The 17,956-nt window shown below is 41.3% G+C and overlaps 1 protein-coding gene across 3 annotated transcripts in view; it reads left to right on the plus strand.

Annotated features, from left to right (window-relative positions):
* Nucleotides 1–17,956, plus strand: part of LOC104599506 (deneddylase) — a 42,577-nt gene that overhangs the window by 15,287 nt on the left and 9,334 nt on the right. For all 3 annotated transcript variants that reach the window (XM_010262072.3, XM_088887197.1, XM_010262071.3), the window contains exon 4: nt 5,926–6,036. In XM_010262072.3, coding sequence (XP_010260374.1) covers nt 5,926–6,036 — 111 coding nt within the window. The remainder of the gene's footprint in view (nt 1–5,925; nt 6,037–17,956) is intronic.

Genomic DNA, 17,956 nt, shown 5'->3' on the forward strand with positions numbered 1-17,956 from the left:
TTTCCCTACCACATATGAGCCTCATGCACTTCCAGTCATAGATGAGACAACATGTACTGTTACATCTCTTTGGTGCCATCCTTTCCAGACCTTGATATCCCCATTACTATTAGGAAAGGAAAAAGGAAGTGTACTACTGCACATTGCATTTCCAAACACCTTTCTTATAGTTTGCTCTCTCCTTCATATTTTGCCTACCTTTCTTCTGTTGCCTCTAACCCAATTTCCAGGTCTGTGTCAGAAGCTCTTAATATTCCAGAATGGAGGGATGCTATGAGAACAAAAATTGATGCCCTGCACAAGAATGACACTTGGGAAGTGGTTGATTTGCCTAAAGGGAAGGATCCAGTAGGATGTAAGTGGGTCTTTACTATAAAATATCATGCTGATGGCACCATTGAAAGGTACAAGGCTAGGCTGGTTGCAAAAGGCTATACACAGACATATGAGATTGATTATCTGGAGACCTTTGCCCCTGTTGCCAAGATGACTTTTGTGAGAGTTCTTCTATCTTTGACCGCACACTCAGACTGACCACTTTATCAACTGGATGTAAAGAATGCTTTTCTGAATGGAGAATTACATGAAGAGGTTTATATGTCTCTTCCTCCAGAGATGTATGAAACAGATATGAAAGGAAAGGTCTGCAGGCTGAAGAGATCTCTTTATGGACTTAAACAGTCCCCTAGAGCATGGTTTGAAAGGTTTAGGGCTGCCTTTGTTAGCTTTGGCTATGTATAGACACAGTCTGATCATACACTCTTTTTGAAGAGGAGAGGATTCTTGGCTGTTTACTTGATTGTGTATGTTGATGATATTGTTGTGACTGGTAATGATGTCTCTGGAATTAATGATCTCAAATCTTTCCTTCATACAGAGTTTGAGATCAAAAATCTAGGGGAATTGAGATACTTTCTTGGCATAGAAGTTGCTAGATCCAAGGATGAGATTCTTATCTCTCAGAGGAAGTATGTTCTTGATTTGCTCACTGAAACAGGGAAGATGGGTGCTAGACCAGTTGCTACTCCTATTGATATGAGTCATAAACTCTCTGCTTAAGATGGAATATTGTTAGAGGACAAGGGAGTCTTTCAGAGACTACTTGGAAAACTTCTTTATCTATGCATGACTCGGCCAGACATTGCATATGCTGTCAGCTGCATCAGTCAGTTCATGCATGCCCCTAGGGATACTCATATGGCAGCAGCAGAGCGGATTCTGTGTTATTTGAAGGGCTCCCTTGGAAAGGGAATTCTATTTGCCAAGCATGGCCATATGAAACTTGAAGCCTATATAGATGTTGTTTGGGCTGGAAACATTGATGACAGAAGATCTACCTCTGGGTACTATAGCTTGGTGGCTGGTAACATTGTCTCTTGGAGAAGCAAGAAACAATCGGTTGTTGCTCGATCTTCAGCCAAAGCTGAATACCGAACCATGGCACATGGAGTTTCTGAACTATTGTGGCTTAAATCATTGATGGAGGAACTGGGTATTAAGCATGATAAGCCAATGATGTTATACTGTGATAATCAGGCCGCCATCAACATTGCTCACAACCCAGTGCAACATGACAGAACTAAGCATATTGAAGTTGACAGACCCTTCATCCGAGAAAGAGTGGCTTCTAGTGAAGTATGTCTACCTTTCATCACCTCTAAAGGGCAGTTAGCAGATTTCCTCACCAAGGGCATTCCCAAGGCTAAACTTCAGCATGATACTGGCAAGCTTGGCATGATTGACATCTATGCTCAGCTTGAGGGGGAGTGTAGAGAAGATGGGCCGAATGGCCCATCGGCTGTTTATCTTTTATGTTCTTTGCTGTAATGGGCCTTAATTTGGGCCTATCCTTTCTTATGTTATGTCTTTTTAATTTTCTGCCCAACTAAGGGTTTCTCTGTAAATTACCAAAGTTTAACTTAATAAAATAGAATTAAGGGTGTAAGAGAAGAGATTATGTTCGAATATCTCTCTCTGAACCCTAGTTGCCGCCATCTTCTTCTTCATCTTCTCCCTTCTAGAATTCTAATTTCTGCTATTTTCTTTTGACTTTTTGCATCTTTCTAAACAGTCATTTTCTCTCAAAGGCTGTTTTTCTTTTGAGGTAGAAGGAGTAGGGCCAAAATCCATCTGGCGAAGTATCCTACCATATAATTCCAAGTGGTCATGAAAGGAGTTGATGATCTCTTCCTTGGGGTCCAAACCAAAGTGTCGCTCCTGAGGTACCATGGAACTAGTCTCTTGAGATGCCACATTTGCTGAGTTATATTTCTTTTGACTTTGTTGGGTTGGCTTCTTACTCGGATCAGACTTCCTACTCAATTCCTGAGCCCATTTAGGCTTGTCATGAAGATCCCAACATGTGTCTCTAGTGTGCCTGGACTTTTGACAGTGAGTGCACAAAAGTTCGTCTTTGTCATCCACTCTCTTCTGTGAATCACCCTTTTTAAAATAACCTCCGACATTTGAACTTGTACCCCCTCGGACACCTAGTGCAACCGGTTCCCCTTCTGTACAATTCATCACACTTCTACTCTCTTCAAACTAAACTAGGGCATAAACTTCTTGAACTGAAGGTAAGTTCGTACTTCCAAAGATTTGTACCCTCATGGATTCATATGTAGGATTCAACTCCAAAAAAAAAGCAAATACCTGTTGTTGGGAAACAAATGATTTGTAGGCCTTTGCGTCCTCATCACACTTCCAATTCACATTTTGATAATGATCCAATTCCTTCCAAATTGATGTCAGATCTTAGTACACTGAGAAACTCCTCTCCCTCTGCTTGCAAGTGGAGGATTCAGCTTGTAATTGATATATCTTTGCATAGTGCCTCTGTTTTGAATAAGTAGATTTTGCTTGTTCCCATATTTCACAAGTTGTTTCAGCCCACATAAAAGTCTTCCTTACTTGTGGCAGCATGGGAATCAAGAGCCATGACATCACCATACTATTTTCTTGGTCCCATCTATCATGCTCAGCATTACTAGTCTTTAGTTCCTTCACTTTACCATTAATATACCCAATTTTTCCTCTAGCAGTAATATAAAGTTTAATTCCCTAGACCATTCAAGATAGTCCAGTCCATCAAAAAATCCATGGGGAAACTCATATCCATCCCCCCACTCATTCCATTTTGACCTCCTGAAATTCCAAAAGTTGCAGAATTCTCAGAGGACATGATTCAAACACTTTTTAGATCTTACACACACCTTATGATCCCTCCTATCACCAAAAAACAGTCTTAGAAACACACCAAGAATGAAGCCCACATGCACACACTGCAATTTGGACACAATTTGACAACGAACCAGCTTAGATTGTCCAAAAAAGGCAAGATTTTAGGTTGATCTCAGTGCTGAACTGTCCTAACAGTCACACTTCACCAATTTCCAGACCATCCAAACACATCAACTGTTAGGAGGGGTGATAAACCAGTACGGTCACACCACAAGGGTTAAAAAATCAGGTCATCCACGATCTACAGATCTTATTTTCAGTGGGATCACACGATCCATAAAAAAAGAGGTTCGAACCTCAACAACTTCTCAGAAGGCATTCAACAGTTTGGATTCATATGGTTTTTCTTGGTACACGACCAAGATAAAAGAAAAAAATATTAAAAGAATCTGTACCAGTTGTAGGTTTATCCTTTTGATCACAGTTGAAGAAGATAGCAAGTTTAGGAAGTGGAAACTTGTTCGATCTGCTCACAGGCCTATTAGAACCGCTCGGATACCATATTAACAGCCAAATAGAGGAGAAGAGAGGAAGAAGAGAAGAGAAAGAGAGGAGAGAAGAGAGAAGGGAAGAGAGAAGAGAGGAGAGTGTTTTGGAGTCAACATCTATTGCTGGCGGCGCCAGTTTATATTAATATATATACGGCGACCATGATTAAAAGGGAAAAGATCCTTATGCCCCTACTTAAGTTACAGTACAAAAAACAAAGAAAAAACTACTTTAACTAGTCCAAACGGACCCTAACTCAGCAGAATACAAACATAAGAAATAAAATTAACATTCCGACAATACCATTTCTGCCCCTCATCATTCTGTTGATAACATTTGATTAAAAAATAATAGTAATTTTTAGTCATCAAGAACCACATGATTCTGGCACGATGTTAATATTTATCTATTACACTAAAAAAAGTGTTGATGCTCAATCAAATTTGAAATTAACTGTTAAAGATGGTTAAAGGGGATAAATGCCAGCTCCTACTTCTCTTAGATAGGTTAAAGCTTTTCATTTCATTTTTTTTGGGGGAAAGCAGCAGTAAATTACTCACTTTTTTTTTTTTTGATAAATAAAGAACTCTTGCTTTTCTGTCAATGGAAATAAATGACTCAGGATGAGGATGCTCTGGTGGCTGAGTATTTCAAAATGCAAGATGGCAAGGTAAGCGTGGTACCCACAATATTAATGACTAGGAAATTGATGCCTTGGTTGAGATGCTTCATACATTTCAAAGGGTAACATCTCACACTACTGAGGAAGACAGGAGGTGTGGGCATGGGAAAAGTCAGAGGCATTGACTGTTTGGTCTTTTTTCAATAAGCTGGATGCAGTGGGGGATGGTGTATTCCCAAGTTCTAAAATTTGGTGCCCAAGGGTTCCCGGTTCCATTGGAGGTATTTTTTTAGCTTGGGTGGCTGCTTTTAAGAAGTGTCTAACAAGGGACAACTTCAGTGGAAGAGAATGGTGCTAGACCAAAATTCATGCATGATGCACTCCTCATTCACTGAGTCAGTGAATGATTTGTTTCTACATTGTTATTGGACTAGTAAGGTGTGGGCATGCTTCGTAGGTGTTTATTGGGGTTAAGAGATGCTTTCCAGGTACTGTAGAAGAACCCTTTAACAGCTGATTAAAGGGCTTGAGTAAAAAAGGAAAAGTGGTATGAGAATGGGATATGGTGCCACTAGCAGATTTTTGGGCAATTTGGGGTGAAAGAAATGCACATATTTTTTAACAGAAAATAATCCCCAATGGTCATAGTGAATAGGATCAAATATGCTTTTGGTTATCAATTAATAAGGAGTTTAGGGTATGGGGTACTCCTTTTTTGATACAGAAATGTTGTTTTGGGTCTGTCAGAATTGTGGATAGAGTTGGTGTCCTGTATATTCCCTGTATACAGCATCTTGATTTACATGGGTGTTGATGTTATCTTCTTGTTACATATACACAGAAGTGGTGGTGGTGGTGGGATGGGGGACAATAGTCAAAAAATAAACAGCAGCAAAAGAAATACTGATTTAACCCAATTGATAAAAAAAACACTGATTTAATCCAGCAGCCACACTAACCTATTTGCACCACATTCAGCAAGCCAGCCGGCTATAATGTCTGTCACCCAACTTTGTCAGCAAAGAGAAGAAATCTTCAACCTGGAGATTTGCACTCAATTTTTAATGAATCTCAGATGGCATCTCCTGGGCTAGATCAAAAGCTCAATTACTGATGATGGTGATAATATCCCCTTGAACAGACTTCTTCAAACCATAATTCCAGAATGCTTGAGCCCATCATGAAAGAGGGTGCATTTTAATGAAGTCAGTAGAAGATTTGCTTCAGTACCTTTTTCTTTGGCTCATGCAGGAAAATACTTTTATCCACTTTTTACAAATCTTGTAAGCATCTTGAGATTTTAGCTTGTTGAATGCACACTTGTTAGCAATGTAACAATTTTTTGATTGGTAACTGATCTGAGAACTTGATTAAGTAGAATGAGATAGATGTAATAATCATGTCATAATGAATTAGTGTCCCATTCCTTGTCCAGCTAATTATTGTGAATATCCCTTCACCTCTAGCTTTTGTTAGCATTTCTTTTTGTTGGTTTCTTTTTCATATTTAATATGGTTTTTTCAATTATTTGAAGCATTTTCTTTTTGGATGGCTCTAATTGAAGACTTTTGCAGGTTGGTCTGGCTAATATTATAGATATGTACTATGAAGACTTGTACACACTCCCAAATAAACAGCTGTGTTCAGGTGTTGTTGCAGATTTGACTAACCTATCAAAAAATAAGGTATTCATTTTTTTTTTCTGTTTTTAGTTCCTCTTGATAATTGTTGGTAGAGTTGAAGCTGGAACCATGGTTTAGAAGTTTGACTCACTAATGATTGAAGCCTCTAATGAGTGAAAAGAAAAATAATAAAATCTAATACAGGAAATCACTTGGTTGTTTAACCAAGCAGTTACTGGTTTGTTTCAGATTCTGTAAATGGTTTAAATAACATCCTTTGGGCATCCCATGCAATGCCTTTTTTTTTGTCACTGTAGCATATAAACTTAACCTGAGCTATCTGCTATCCTAACTTGAATAACTAGTAGAAAGTGCCCAGTGCTTTCTTACTTCAAGCCCATAAACCAAGTATAAGGCAGAAGTCTATAAAAGTTTATGCTGAAATATGTTATGAATAAACAATGAAAATAATTAAAAGGGGGATTACAAATCCCAATTTGATGCCTTTGTAACAAATCTAAAGGTCCAGCAGACATTAAGGATCTGTGTATGTGTGTGTGTGTGTGTGTGTGTTTTGTTTCGTTTGTGTGTGTGGTAGTGCTATTATATGGCAACTTATTTAGCAGGGGCATATTGTACAAACAAATGTACAAGCCCCTCTTGAATCCTCTTTATTCTTTGAAGAGATCATCCTCAAGTTCAAACCTGAATGTTTAGCATCTTCTTGTCTCCTTTGTACTTGTTGAACTCTTTCTAGACTTAAACATGGAAAAACATTCATTCCTCTAGTATCTCTCTTGTAAGTAATGCATTAATCTTCTTTATGAAAAAAACAGAATCCCACCTTTTTTATATTCATTTTCTTTTAATTGCCAGCTGGAAATTCTCCCCTTGTGCAAATGGATCATGAACAACTTGTCATGCTGCATAACTTGTATTGCTAATTGGTGTCTACAATTTCCATATTCTTTCAGTTATCCTCTCCAAGTTTATGGACACACTAATGAATATTCCTTGTATTAAATGATTTCTTCTGCATTTTTGTGCACTTTATTTATTTCCGCAATCCCAAACATTATTTATGTTTTCTTGGTAGAGTGTGTTAGAAAGTCAGGGGAGAGAAGAGAGAAGAGAGGAGAACTGATTGGGAGTCAAAAAGGTATGCTGGCTGTGCTAGCTTTTCTATTTATATTAGGGCGACACAACCTAACAATAAAAAGACCAAAGTGCCCCTGCAACAGACTAACACATATTACATAATTATTAATAGATTTAACACTCCCTTTCAAGTTGGGACATAGATGTCAATAATGCCCAACTTGTCACACAAATCATTGTGCTGCAAGTGATGAAAGCTCTTTGTGAGGATGTCTGCAAGTTGTTCTTTGGAGATAACATAGGGAGTGCGCACTCCTCCACTTACAAGTTTCTCCCTGATAAAATGCTTGTCCACTTCAATGTGTTTTATTTTATCATGGAGGATTGGGTTGGTTGCAATATTGATGGCAGCCTTGTTGTCACAATAGAGTGACATGGGATTGTTGACCGCAAACCCCAATTCACTTAACAAGCTCTTTATCCACATAATCTTAACAGCTCCATGGGACATAGCTCTGTACTCTAGTTTTGCATTGGACTTAGACACCACACTCTATTTTTTACTTCTCCATGTGACTAAGTTTCCACCCACAAGTTTAATATCCATTGGTAGGTTCCCTGTCATCTACTGCCCTTGCCCAATTAACATTTGCATACACTTCAACTTTCAAATGCCCATGCTTTTGAAACAACAAACTAGCACCTAAAAAGTTCTTGAGGTACCAAAGAATCATCTCAACAACCTCAAAATGTGTGGCCTTAGGGTTATGCATTGATAGTGGAATTTTTTTAGTATATTTCTCACAACATAATTCACCCAATTAGACTAATAGTTGGGTTCTTTTGTTATTTGGGTAAGCCCCATTCGGGAAATCACATAGATATTCCCTTAATTACATCTTTGCTAGGGGTAGAGAAAATCTTTTGATTCTGATTCAGAAGTACCAATGAATAGAGACTAAACTAAGTATTATTTTTCTACAGAATTTTCCTTTGAAAATTCTGGTATATATTCCCTCTTTGTTTGAGAGAAAACCAGCAAATAAATAAACAAATTTCTTATACATAACAAGTAAATAGGTATCATAAAAAGTCATGTTTCATCAATAAGGCTACACATGACCTTTAAATTGCGGTTATATGCATTATCATGCTATAAGGAACCATAATCAGCCAAGTTTCATGAACAAGGCCGTAGATAGTTGTCTCCTCACATAAAGTAATGATTTTCAGGGTTAAAATGAAGGAACCATAATTGCCAAGTTTCATAGTGTTATGGGCCCGGGAATAGGATCTTGTCACAGGTCGGTCTACGGGGAAAACCTCCTGTTTTCCCTTGTTCCTCCCCTTTCTTGCAGAACCTATCTTGGCGTCCTATGGGTGATTTGTCCAAGAGATCACCTAACTCTCCTTTTACTCTCTTTCTTGACTGAAATTCGATGCCTTTATTCAATAATCTCAGCTCCTTAAATAGGAGATTACAAGGGGTGAGAGCCCTCTTTGTAGGAAGACTCCCTATTAAACTATACTGCTTACAGATAAGATAGATAAGACTCCTAGATAAGACTCCCTAAGATAGATAAGACTCCTAGATAAGACTCCCTAAGATAGATAAGACTCTCTACTAATCTTTACTGGAACAGATAAGATAAGAATAAGATAAGATAAGGTGAACTGTGACTAGCTAGATAATCCGATGAAGACACCACATCACTACTGTTGCCGACGGCGGTACTTCTTCCCAATAAATGCGTCCACAACATTACTCCCCTCCTGGACTACGAGCTTGTCCTCAAGCTCAAAATCTGGGTATGTGTCTCGGAGTTCAGTCAAGGGAATCCAGGTGGCCTCGACTGATGGTAAGGTGTCCCATTCCACCAGGACTTCGAGAACACCCCGATTGATTCTGGATCGAACAAGAGCCCGAGGTTGGGGGATGAGTCTGTCGTCTTTCAAGGGTGGTAGGGGGGGTACTTGGTCAGGAGGAGTACCTGTAAATGGCTTGAGCTAGGAAATGTGGAAAATATCATGGATTTTGCTGTGCTCTGGCAGTTCTAGCTGATATGCAATTGTGTCAATCTGCCGTAAAACTTTGAAGGGTCCATAAAATTTAGGAGCTAATTTAGGGGCAGCCTTGTTTCTCAAGGAGCGTTGCCGATAAGGCTGAAGCTTCAACCACACAAACTGTCCTGGTTCAAGTGTTAATTCCCGATGATGCTGGTCATAGGCGTGCTTCATGCGTAATTGCGCTTGGTGCAAGCGGAGAGAAACTTCAGCTAGGAGGGCATCGCGCTCTTGTAGGGAACGATCAATTTCATCCAATTGAGTCGAACCGGGCTCATAGGATAACAAGTGAGGAGGGTCTCGGCCATAGACGACCCGGAAGGGTGTCATGCCAAGGGAAGAATGATAGGTCGTGTTATAACAATATTCGGCCCAGGGAAGCCAATCAACCCACCGATGCGATTGGTCGCCAACAAAACAGTGGAGATACATCTCGATCGTACGGTTCACTACCTCCGTTTAGTAGTCTATCTGAGGATGGTAAGCGGAAGAAAAAACTAAGGTCGTACCATGCAACCGAAACAGTTCCTTCTAGAAGGCACTAGTAAAAACTGGGTCCCTATCGCTGATGATGGATTCCGGTAACCCATGTAAACGGAAAACATGCGTAAAGAAAATGTGGGCAACTGAAGCAGCATTGTATGGATGTGATAGAGGATGAAATGGGCATACTTAGAAAAGCGATCCACTACCACGAATAGAACAGATTTCCCGCCAACCTTGGGTAGGCCCTCAATGAAATCCATGGAGATATCAGCCCAGATTTGTGTTGGAATTGAGAGGGGCTGAAGAAGGCCAACTGGGTGTAGGTTTTCCCATTTGTGTTGTTGGCACGTGGAGCAATTATGGATGAAGTCCCAAATAGAAGTTTTCATACCTGGCCAATGGAAATCAGCTCGGACGCGATGTAGTATCTTCTGAATGCCTTCATGGGTGGAGTTATGTATACTGGAGATGACGGAGGGAATTAAAGAAGAATCGGCTGGGAGGTATATCTGTCCTTTGTATAGCACCAGCCCGTCGTGAATGGACCAATTTGAGTCGGTTGTCCCGGACTGTATTTTCTGAACAAGGTCCGTCCACTCTGGTGATTGTGGCAGCGCGTTCCTAATGTCTTCTAACAGGGTGACTCGGGGATGTGAAATCGCACAAAGGAGCATAGTATCTTCGTCTCGTCTAGACAAGGCATCTGCGGCACGATTTAAGGATCCCGCCTTGTAGTCTACCCAGAAATCAAAACCAAGCAGTTTGCTAATCCAATGTTGCTGAGGCGAAGTGGTAAGCCGCTGCTCTAACAAATACTTGAGGTTGTAGTGATCAGTCTTGACGACGAAGGACCTTCCCCACAAGTATGGTCTCCAGTGTTGCATTGCTCTAGCTAACCCAATCAGTTCACGCTCGTAGGCGGGTAATTTTAGATGTCGGTCAGCCAGTTTGCGACTAAAGAAGGCAATCGAGTGTCCTTGTTGCTGCAATACGGCTCCAACACCTATACCTGATGCATCGCATTCAACTGTAAATTCGAGGCCAAAATTCGGCAACTGTAGAACTGGTGTGGAGGAGAGGGCATCCCTTAAATTTGCAAAGGCTGCATCAGCTATGTCGTCCCAATGGAAGGCATTTTTCTTTAGCATATTGGTTAATGGGGCAGCCAATAGTCCATAATTTTGTACAAACTTGTGGTAGTATCCTGTCAGACCTAGGAACCTACGGAGAGCCTTGGCGGATTGAGGTTTGGGCCATTCCTTGATTGCTTGAATTTTGGAACTATCCACCGTGACACCTTGCCCACTGATTATATGTCCTAAGTAAAGAACCTGGCGCTCCCCAAAAGAGCACTTGGACCGCTTAAGGAAGAGCTTGTGTTAGCGTAGGAGTTCAAAAACAGTCCGTAGATGATGCACGTGTTCTATCCATGATTTACTGTAAACTAGGATGTCGTCAAAGAACACTAAGACAAATCTGCGAAGGTGGGATTGAAATACCTCGTTCATCAGAGACTGGAATGTGGATGGGGCGTTGGTGAGACCGAACGACATAACTAGAAATTCAAAGTGACCATGATGCGTTATGAAGGCAGTTTTCTCTACATCCTCGGGAGCCATCTGGACCTAAAAATATCCCGACCTGAGGTCTAATTTCGAGAAGTACTGAGCTCCATGGAGTTCATCCAACAACTCGTGCACAATGGGGATAGGGAATTTATCCTTGACGGTCCGGTTATTGAGCTCTCTGTAGTCCACACAAAATCTCCAAGTACCGTCTCGCTTTGGCACCAGCAGAACCGGCGAGGAGAAAGGAGAGCGGCTAAGACGGATGATTCCCTGTTTCATCATGTCCGTACACTGCTTCTCTATCTCGTCCTTCTACAGATGTGGGTAGTGATAAGGCTAGACGACGACTGGTTCTGAACCCGTCACTAGAGGGATCCAATGATCGCAAGCTCGGGAGGGTGGAAGTCCCTTGGGTTCTTGGAATACATCTGAGAAATCGATGAGGAGTCTTTCCATATCTGTTGTGTGTACTGTTTCGCCCTGAAGTGCATGCACCTGCGGTTTTTTTGCCTTTACTCTGGTTCCCTGCCAAGTTACTTGTTTTCCATTCAAGCAGAATGTCATTGTTAGGGCGCTGAAATCCCATAGGATTGGACCTAGGGTGATCAACCATTTAACTCCAAGAACTATATCAAATTCATCCAAGGATAGCACAAATAAATCAGCAGAGAAGGATTCGGATTCGACCTGTATTTGGATGTTCTTACAGATTCCGGGACTGTGAACCCTCTCTCCGTTTGCTACGGCTACCTGCAGTTGTGGTCTGATTTCCATAGGTAATTCCAACTGGAGGGCAGCTTGCTCACTTACAAAATTGTGCATGCTTCCCGAATCAACGAGGATACGTACTGGTTTCCCTGCCACCTGCACCCGCAATTGCATAGTTTGAGAGGTCTTTATCCCGGTGATCGCATGGAGGGAGATCTCGAGTTCTAACGCTGCGGGTTCATCCTCGTCTTCCTCTTGCTCGTCCACCAGAAGGCAGAATAGCCTCTTGCATCTGTGCCCCGCCGAATATAGATCATCGCAGTTGAAGCACTGTCCCCTTGCCCAGCGATCTGCCATCTTGGCTCTGGACAAACGTTTAATGGGTGGTGCCGCCATGCTGCCTCCCATGCTTGATGCCGACCTGGGAACATTACCTGTATGAAGTTTTTGTTCTCTGCTGGTTGCCGAAGAAGGGGCCACCCCGGTTGACTTCGGGGGTGTCCATGATGTCGGCGGTCGACCCATACTGAAGGTCCCGCGGCTGAGTTGTAGCTTACGTTCGAAGGCGCAAGCGAGATTCATGGTTGTGACCAGGTTTGGAGGGTGTTGCATCTCCACATCCACCCTCAAGGGTTCTGCTAATCCTGCGGTGAACATGTCTACCTGCTGATCCGGTTGTACCGAGGCTGCTCTGGCAAGGAGGGTCGGTCCACGGGTTTGAATTGAGGTTGATCAATTCACCTAGCGGGTTGCTCGTCAATGGGGGCCCAAACCTGAGGAGGCAGTAGGATTTGAATTGGCCCCAACTGAGCCCGGGTTCCTCCTGCTCCAATCGGTAGAACCAGAGTTGTGCCTCCTCCGTTAGATGGAATGCGGCCAGGCTGACCTTATCTTTGTCTTCCGTACGTTGATTGCGAAAGAACTGTTCACAACGGTATAGCCAACCCAGCGGATCTCCGGTGCCGTTGTAAGAAGGGAACTCCAGTTTGCTGTACTTGGGAACAATCGCGGCTGCCGGGGTGACGATTTGCTGTTCGCTGGACGACTCCGTCAAATCTGGTCGGCGGCTGTTGGTGGTTGCAGTCCCTTCGGAACTCTTCTCCTTGTTAGAGAAATACAACTCCAGCAAGCATCGTAGCTCTCGGACATCGTCCTTGACTTCACGTACCTCCGTGTTGTTCTCCACGAGCCTGTGCTCCAGTTCGTGGACCCTGGACGACAACTGCTCCAGATCGCCCATGACGTTTGGCTCTGATACCAAATTGTTATGGGCCTGGGAATAGGATCTCGTCACGGGTCGGTCCACGGGGAAAACCTCCTGTTTTCCCTTGTTCCTCCCCTTTCTTGCAGAACCTATCTTGGCGTCCTATGGGTGATTTGTCCAAGAGATCACCTAACTCTCCTTTTACTCTCTTTCTTGACTGAAATTCGATGCCTTTATTCAATAATCTCAGCTCCTTAAATAGGAGATTACAAGGGGTGAGAGTCCTCTTTGTAGGAAGACTCCCTGTTAAACTATACTGCTTACAGATAAGATAGATAAGACTCCCTACTTAAGAAAGATAAGACTCCCTAAGATAGATAAGACTCTCTACTAATCCTTACTGGAACATATAAGATAAGAATAAGATAAGAAAACAGATAAGATAAGATAAGGTGAACTGTGACTAGCTAGATAATCCGATGAGGACACCACATCACTGTTGTTGCCGGCGGCAGTACTTCTTCCCAATAAATGCGTTCACAACACATAGACAAGGCTATAGATGGTTATCTCCTTACATGTATTTCAATATGAAACAAGGAAGAAAAGAAAAATAAAAGGAAGAAAGAAAGGAGTGAGGGGAATAGATAAAATGCGGTCTTCCATCTCATGTGGGAAGCACAAGGAGTATCATATTGAAGGGGGTGTAGGAAGAAAACAAGATTCCCTACCTTCTTCTCCCCTTCTTTATGCTCCCACACCAATCTTCTCATCTTTTCTCTTCCTACTTTTTTCTTAGTGCTAGAAATCCTGTAGATAACTTAGTATTAGCCAACAAAAAGGCATTAGCCCCTTCTCCTTGTAGGAGAGGGGTTTATATAGAGGAGGGAGGTGGTTAAGTAACTCCCCACTCCTCTCTTCTTAGAGTGCCAAGTGTCACCCCACTTAAAATGGGTTAAGGAGAGAAAAGAAAACTCTTTCTTCCTAAGGTGACAAGTGTCCCCCCACTTAAAGTGGGTTAAGGAGGGAGAAGAAAACTCTCTCCCCTAGGATGACATGTGTCTCCCCACTTAAAGTGGTTAGAGGAGGGAAAATAACTCTCTCCCCTAGGGTGACATGTGTCCCCCCACTTCAAGTGATTAAAGGAGGGAAAATAAATCCTTCTTCCTAGGGTGACATGTGTCCCCCCACTTAAAGTGGTTAGAGGAGGGAAAATAACTCTCTCCCCTAGGGTGACATGTGTCCCCCCACTTAAAGTGGTTAGAGGAGGGAAAATAACTCTCTTGTTAGAATAGGACAAGTGGCATCCCCTTATAAATAAGTGGGACACCTCACAAGAAATTAATTAATATGGATTTATTCTTTTAGGGCCTGTTGTTCCATTAAATGAGCTCTACTGCAGGCCCATTAAATGCTTATTGCATTACAAACAAGCCCAATTAACTTGGGGCCTGTTGTTTACTAAATTAGATTGCAGACCCCTTTCTTTACTAAAATGTTTCAGCCCACCAGTAGGACTGACTAGGCTTATAAGAAAGACCTTATTCTTCTTTATTATTATTTTTTTAAGTTGTGTCTAGGAGTATCTTAATAACCTGCTCCCAGTCCAGCAAACTTAAGAACTTAACATACATAAACTGACTGAGGACACCCATGGCATAAGCAATGCCAGGTCTGGTCATGGATAGATATAGAAGTCTCCCTATGAGCCTTTGGAATTGCTTTACATCTTTTATAGGTTCCCCTTGATTGTCACCCAAGCTGTGATTTGGATCAATGGGTGAATTAGTTGGCTTCACTCCTAACTTGACTGTCACCCAAGTTCTGTGAAATGAAGATTCCTTTTGTGGGTGGGCAACTTCAATTCCAAGGAAATAACATAAGGGGCCCAAATCTCTCACCTTGAACTGAGTGGCTAAGAACACCTTTAGCTTTTATATTTCAATTGTCCAATTGAAATATAAACTATTAGGGCTGCAATTTTTCCTTCACCCCTCATTACAAATAATGTATAGTCTGATTGACACTGTTTAAACCCCATCTGCTGTATGGCCAAATGGAACCTATTGAACTAGTTTCGTGGTGAACGTTTCAACCCATACAAGTATTTCTTCAACCTGCATATCTCTACTCACTACCTTTGGCACAAAAGCTAGGAGGCTGAACTATGTACACCTCATCTTCTAAATCACCATTCAAGAAAGCATTCTTGATATCCAACTAGTGAAGATCCTAGTCATAACTAGCTGCCAATAAAAGGACTCCTCTAATAGAGTTCATCTTGGCTACAGGGACGAAAGTCTGCACATAGTCCACTCCATATATTTTGTGTAAATCCTTTTGCCAGCAATTTGGTTATGTACTTTTCTACCATACCATCAGCCCTATGCTTTACTATGAACGTCCACTTACATCTAACTAGTTTTTTTTTTTTTTTTTTTCCTTCAAGAAGATCCACCAACTCTTAAGTGCCATTGTTGTATAAGGCATTAATTTCTTCCTTCATTGCATTTATCCATTCAGGAAATGATAAAGCCTCTACCACATCCTTAGGAATGAGAACACTGCTAAGTAAGCAAAGTGGGAGATAGGGTGTTTAGTAGTATAAGATCTGACACCCTTTTTATTAGCAATAGGAATGTCTAGATCATCAATAGTTGAAGTATCTATATCAATGGAGTTAGGCATATCAATAGGAACGAGAGTACCTAGCTAGGAAGGATTTGTCTTTAGAGAGTGTAATAGTATTGGTAGCATAGCTTCGGGTGTTCCATGACTCTTGAACTCTGTCGGCCCTTGTGACAGTGAAGGAAAACACAAAATGGAGGAGGATCAGGAAGAGGGAAGCTGAATCCATACATGTTTCTCCTTAACCCTACTCTCCCCTCGAGGAGAAATAGGGAAGAAAGGATCACTCTCAAAAAATTATTGATAAAAAAATCACTCTCAAAAAAGGACACATCCATAAAGGCATAATACTTGTAAGATACATGATCAAAGCACTAATATCCCTTTTTGAAAAGAACGATAACCCAAGAAGACACAAGGAATGAGAATGACATAAGGGTTAAGCTTACCACGAGTAAGAGACAAGTCACTAACGAAGCAACGACAACCAAACACACGCATAGGAATGGAGAATAAAGGAGCCTTTGGAAACAAAAGTTTATTTGGGGCTTTGTACTCTAACCACTGATTTAGGAACATGCATATGCAACAACAATCTGCAGGGAGAATGGGCTTAATGGCCCATAGGCTGCTCTTATTTCTTTATGGTTCTATTCCTTTTTGTTAATGGGCCTTTATGTTTCTTTATGTTTTATGTTTAATTAAGTTAATCGCCCAATTAAGGGCCTCCTTGTAAATACAGAAACTTTGTAAATTATTTTTAATGAAAAGATTAGGGAAGGGAGTAAGGTTTGAACAACTCTTCTCCCAAAAAACCCTATTGCAGTCGACTTCTTCTTCTCTCTTTGCTGCTGATATCTAACCCTTTTCACACCTTTTAAAATCAGTCCTCTCATTCTTTTGGACTGTTTTTCTTCTTGGTATCAGAGCGGGCTCCTTTCTTCTTCCTTCTTTCCCATACACTGTGTGTATGGAGAGCTGAATCGAATGAGTGATTGAAGAAAGTATTCAGCCCAGTTGTTAATGGTTTTTTTTGGAGAAAAGGATGTCTTGGTCATTATTCTGACGGTCCTTAGAGTTTTTTGCCCAAAATCCTAATCAACTGGAGAGCTCTGATTGTGGGCCCCACAGGGAGCTTCACCTTGGCTCTCATTGACTAAAGGGGTTCTTTTTCTTTATCTTGAAGACCGATCCAAGTCTTGTGCAGTTCTATGAAGCCTACAGGGAGCAACTACTGTTTTCCTATTTCTCTCGGGTTCCAGGTGAGACACAATTGGCAAATACAACTTCATAGAGGTTGGTACTTGGTGTCTGCTTTTTCTTGTCTTCCTTGTTTATCATTTGAAGTTGTTTGAAGTTCTTTTGGAGTTGTTTGAGGAAGATGGATGTCAAGCATGGTCATATGAAACTGGAGGCTTACATAGATGCTGACTGGGCAGGAAACATTGATGATAGGAGGTCAACTTTGGGATACTGTAGCATGGTGGCAGGTAATATTGTTTCTTGGAGAAGCAAGAAACAATCTATTGTTGCTAGATCTTCAACTAAGGCCAAGTACAGGGTTATGGCTCATGGTCTCCAAGTTACTTTGGCTTCGATCCCCGATGGAGGAACTAGGTGTTGAGTATGATAAGCCATTGATGCTATATTGTGATAATCAGGCCGCCATCAACATTGCCTACAATCCGGTGCAACATGATAGGACTAAACATATTGAAGTTGACAGGCATTTTATCAGAGAAAGAGTGGCTTCTGGAGAAGTTTGTCTACCATTCCTTACATCTGAAGAAGAGTTAGCTGACATTCTTAGCAAGGGAATCTCCGAGGCCAAACTACAACATGACACTGGCAAGTTGGGCATGATGATTGACATCTATGCTCACATTGAGGGGGAGTGTAGAGAGAATGGGCCGAATGGCCCATAGGCTGCTCTTATTTCTTTATGGTTCTATTCCTTTTTGTTAATGGGCCTTTATGTTTTTTTATGTTTTATGTTTAATTAAGTTAATTGCCCAATTGAGGGCCTCCTTGTAAATACAAAAACTTTGTAAATTATTTTTAATGAAAAGATTAGGGAAGGGAGTAAGATTCGAACAACTCTTCTCTCAAAAAACCATATTGTAGCCGAATTCTTCTTCTTCTTCTCTCTTTGTTGCTGATATCTAACCTTTTTCACACCTTTTAAAATCAGTCCTCTCATTCTTTTGGACTGTTTTTCTTCTCAATC

Source organism: Nelumbo nucifera, chromosome 1, assembly GCF_055504915.1.
Source record: "Nelumbo nucifera cultivar China Antique chromosome 1, China Antique-T2T, whole genome shotgun sequence".
NCBI lineage: Eukaryota > Viridiplantae > Streptophyta > Magnoliopsida > Proteales > Nelumbonaceae > Nelumbo > Nelumbo nucifera.